The 4,608-nt window shown below is 48.2% G+C and overlaps 2 protein-coding genes across 2 annotated transcripts in view; one reads left to right on the top strand and one right to left on the bottom strand.

Moving 5' to 3' along the window:
- Positions 1-1,080, bottom strand: part of prkn (parkin RBR E3 ubiquitin protein ligase) — a 28,712-nt gene extending 27,632 nt beyond the window's left edge. Inside the window, exon 1 of the mRNA XM_050070567.1 lies at positions 1,068-1,080. Coding sequence (XP_049926524.1) covers positions 1,068-1,080 — 13 coding nt within the window. The remainder of the gene's footprint in view (positions 1-1,067) is intronic.
- A 1,317-nt stretch (positions 1,081-2,397) lies between these two features.
- LOC126407045 (uncharacterized) lies at positions 2,398-4,326 on the top strand. The gene is made up of 4 exons (XM_050071702.1): positions 2,398-2,558; positions 2,665-3,026; positions 3,179-3,407; positions 3,482-4,326. Exons 1-4 carry the CDS (start codon positions 2,432-2,434, stop codon positions 3,601-3,603), a joined length of 840 nt encoding a protein of 279 aa, XP_049927659.1. The 5' UTR covers positions 2,398-2,431; the 3' UTR covers positions 3,604-4,326.
- Positions 4,327-4,608: the final 282 nt, after the last annotated feature.

Below are 4,608 nucleotides of genomic sequence, written 5' to 3' on the forward strand. Positions count from 1 at the left end.
TCCAGCAACTTCGCACAGCCATTGAAGAGGAGTGGACCAACATTCCACAGGCCACAATCAACAACCTGATCACCTCTATGGGAAGTAGATGTGTTGCACTGCGTGAGGCAAATGGTGGTCACACCAGATACTGACTGGTTTTCTGACCCCCCCCAGACCCTCCCAATAAAGCAAAACTGCACATTTCAGAGTGGCCTTTTATTGTGGCCACCTCGGACCTCCCGCCGCCCACTCCCGTCTCAAACACGGAGGAAAACCGGACATTATCATCAGTTTATAAAACCCCCCCGGACGCCCCGGGCAGGACGTCAAAAGTGGACATGTCTGGGCAAAAGAGGACGTTTTGGTCAGCCTAAGTTATGTTATATTATATAGAAACAGATCAATGTGCAGCACTGTGACACATATCAATCAACCAACCACTCAATCAATCAATCAATCAATCAATCAATCAATCAATCAATCAATCAGTCAGTCAGTCAGTCAGTCAGTCAGTCAGTCAGTTCATCAATCAACCAATCAACCAACCAACCAACCAACCAACCAATCAATCAATCAATCAATCAATCAATCAATCAATCAATCAGTCAATCTATCAATCTATCAATCTATCAATCTATCAATCAACCAATCAATCAATCAATCAATCAATCAATCAATCAATCAGTCAGTCAGTCAGTTCATCAATCAATCAATCAATCAATCAATCAATCAATCAATCAATCAATCAACCGACCAACCAACCAACCAGTCAGTCAGTCAGTCAGTCAGTCAGTCAGTCAGTTCATCAATCAATCAACCAATCAATCAGTCAGTCTGATTAAACAGGTGAAAATGTAGAAATATAAAAATAAATAAAATCTAAAAAACAAAACACCAACTGATTGTTTGTTTGTTTATTCTACTCGATCATTAAAGCCCCTACAAGGAACTTTCATTTTGAGTTGATTTTGGCGACCCTGTGGACAAAAGCGTGGCGACCCTGTGGACAAAAGCGGTAGTGTTTTGCCGGAATGAAGCCTACATTTCCCATGAACTCTTGCGCGTATTGTCATAAAGACGCTTACCTGGCTCGCGCATGTTTTATGTTTTATTATGGATCCCCATTAGTCTTCACCAAGTGAAGACTATTCTTCCTGGGGTCCAGACACTCATATATACAGTACAATCAAAATAAAAACTTAATACAATGAAACAATACAATAAAATACAAAAACAAATTGCACATTTAAAATAAAACAACTAATTATATCTAATTATATTTGGCGGGAGCCTATTCCAATATGCTATTGCTCTATATATTACAGTTCTCTTCAGTGCATTAGATTAGATGTTTTGGTGATGAATGAAACAACAAGACGGGAAAACTTTGCCCCCGCTCCTATCGGGGATCCCAGCTCACCTCTGCCGTGCCCCAGCTCCACCTCTCCGGTGTAAGCGCCACCGCCGCCGTGGTAAACGCAGCGGTCGGCTGGTAAGGCTAAAGGCCTGTTTGGCAAGCACTTCCACAGCTTCTTGGACTGAGTATGGAGCGGTGCCTCGCCTCTTTATTTCTCGGCACTCGCTGGACCCTGTCGACGCCTGGCTGGTACCTGTCATCGGCCCAGATGAGGTGTTCCAGCCCCGCGGCCCCTGCTCTCCTCGTCCCCGCTGGCGCGGGGTGAATCTGCACAACCTGCGGCCTCTGTGTGTGGCTCCCCGGACAGCTAACGCTGTGGACCTGCCGGCTCCTGGCAGGATTGGGCTGGTAAATGCTAGATCGCTAGCGAACAAAACGTTTATCCTGAAGGATTTCCTGACTTCCCGACGTGGCTGACTGTTGGTGAGTCCAGTGCTTTCACAGAACTTTTACCTGATGATTGCTGCTATTTTAACTCCCCGCGGACGTCGGGTCGAGGAGGAGGAATAGCGACTATTTATAAGAGTCACTATAAATGTAAGCAGCTAGGTAAGAAGACGTGTTTCCGTCTGAGTGCCGTAAATCGCTTCGTCCTGGAAGCGACCTGGGGCGGACCCGGAGACAGTTTCCTAAAGGTATGGATATACACTATATAGAAATAGCTTATCTTCACACCGATGGTCTCATTTGCTGTTGTAGGTCACGCACAGACATCAGCAGAAACCAGAGACTTTTGCATATCCAGTTAAAAGTTCTTTGTAGCGGCTTTAAAATAAATAAAATGTTAATACGGTCATAAAAGAAGGAGAACAAATAGAATGATCAATAACTATCAACATAAACAACAACATGTGAGAATAAATAAGATGGAAACAAGAGAACTTTGATCAGGACTGGATTGGCTGTGACACGAACCAATCAGTGAACAGACTTTTAGTTTTTTAGTCTTTTTATTAACAAACAACGTCCCCCCTCGCCCTGCCCCCCCTGCAGGTGGTGAAGGTGGAGTCAGGTGTGTCAGGTGACTCAGGCATGTCTGCCCTGACGCCTTCACAGACCGCTGAGCTTCACTTCCTGCGTTCACGGGTTCGAGAGCTAGAGCGCGAGAAGGCGGAGCTGTCGGCGGAGAACCAGAGGCTGAACAACATGCTGGTTCATGGTGAGTCCAGATCCATGGCACCTGGTCTACCTGTCCACAGCTGACCAATCAGAGCACTCTCAGGTTCAGACAGGAAGTTGACATTTGATATGACTCCATTTCCCAGAGATCCCTGGGCTTCTGTCCACCATGTGGCAGACGCTGGGCCAGGTCAACAGTCATCACTCAGTCTCCATGGCAACAGGCAGGACCGACAGTTACACTTCGTACTCGCATCACCACCACACAGCGACCAATCAGGACAGAGACTTCAGTCCCCAGGTCCACGTCCAGCAGGTCCAGGAGGAGGTGGGCGGGGACCTGTTGGATTCCTGGGGCCCGTTGGGCTCCGAGGACGAGGAGGTGCCGGACCTGGGCCTGGGGAGCCACATGGGGGAGGAGGCGCCGCTCTGCAGCCAGACCGACATGGAGGAGCTGAGGAGGAGCTGTTCCGAGAGCCAGTGTACCGCTGGACACATCAACGGACAGGTAAGACCACCTAGGATCAGGTTTACACCAGAACTGATCTGGATCTGATCTGGTTTGAAACTGTCTGTACTGGTTTCCTGTGTCCAGGTGAGAGCTTGTTAATGCCTTGTTAACACCTGGTCATTGTGTCTTACCTATCCCTGTACATCCAGGCGAGCCAGGTGGAGGTGTATCCGGGCTCTGGTGTTCTCTGTGATGTCCGCTCATGGCAGGCAGCCAATCAGGCGCCGTCTCCCACGGCAATGGCGCGGTTGCTGCTGCTGGGAGTGTTTGATATGAACACCCTGATGAACAGCAACCTGCGAGGCGGGCGGAGCCGCCGACCCGCCTTCCACCCACAGCGCAGCGCTCTGGACCCGCACAAGATCAATGCCATCTTCAGTGAGTTGAGACAGTCCAGCAGAATGTCCCTTGAATCCATCTGTCCTCTCACTGTCCTCCTCTCTGTCCCTCAGATGCCATCTTGGCTCGGTTTCCTCTCGCCAAGCGAGGAGTCATTGGCTCTGGCATCAACTCCAAACTGTCAGAGATCCGTTTCCGCTCCCGGAGAGCCAATCGAGACCCCCGATTCCTCTGACAGACAGCTAGACGGCTTCTCCCATGTCACTGAAGAATGTCCAATGAAAAGGCAGCAGTGTGGAGCTGCTCGATCAATGAGCAGCTGTCGCTCTGACGGACGGTTTAGTTTCAGGTCAGGTCTGGTTCTCACCCCGCTGAGTCAGCCGCTTTGTCGCCATGACGACCTCTGGGAAAGCTGTACGTTGGCATGACGATCACATGACCGACTACATTAGAACCACAAAAGGACACAACACGACCGCAAAGAGACGCAACACAACCTCAAAGAGACGTAGCATGACCTCAAAGAGACACAGCACGACCTCAAAGAGATGCATGACAACCCTTGAAGGGACACAAAAAGACAACAAAGAGACGCAACACAACCTCAAAGGGACGCAGCACAACCTCAGAGACACAAGAACACAACAAAGAGAAACAACACGACCTCAAATAGATGCAACACGACCACAAAAACGTAAAACTACCACAAAGAGACGCATGACAACCCTTGAAGAGACACAAAAAGACAACAAAGAGATGCAACACGACCACAGAGAGACATAACAACCACAGAGACAAAACGACCTCAAAGAGATGCAACACGACCTTAAAGAGAAACAAAACGACCACAGAGACAAAACAACCTCAAAGAGATGCAACACGACCTCAAAGAGAAACAAAACAACCACAGAGAGACAAAACAACCTCAAAGAGATGCAACACGACCACAGAGCCACAAAACAACAAAGAGATGCAACACGACCTCAAAGAGAAACAAAACAACCACAGAGAGACAAAACAACCTCAAAGAGATGCAACACGACCACAGAGACACAAAACAACCACAGAGACAAAACGACCTCAAAGAGATGCAACACGACCTTAAAGAGAAACAAAACGACCACAGAGACAAAACAACCTCAAAGAGATGCAACACGACCTCAAAGAGAAACAAAACAACCACAGAGAGACAAAACAACCTCAAAGAGATGCAACACGACCACAGAGACACAAAACAACC

Source organism: Epinephelus moara, chromosome 19 (assembly GCF_006386435.1).
Source record: "Epinephelus moara isolate mb chromosome 19, YSFRI_EMoa_1.0, whole genome shotgun sequence".
Taxonomy (NCBI): domain Eukaryota; kingdom Metazoa; phylum Chordata; class Actinopteri; order Perciformes; family Serranidae; genus Epinephelus; species Epinephelus moara.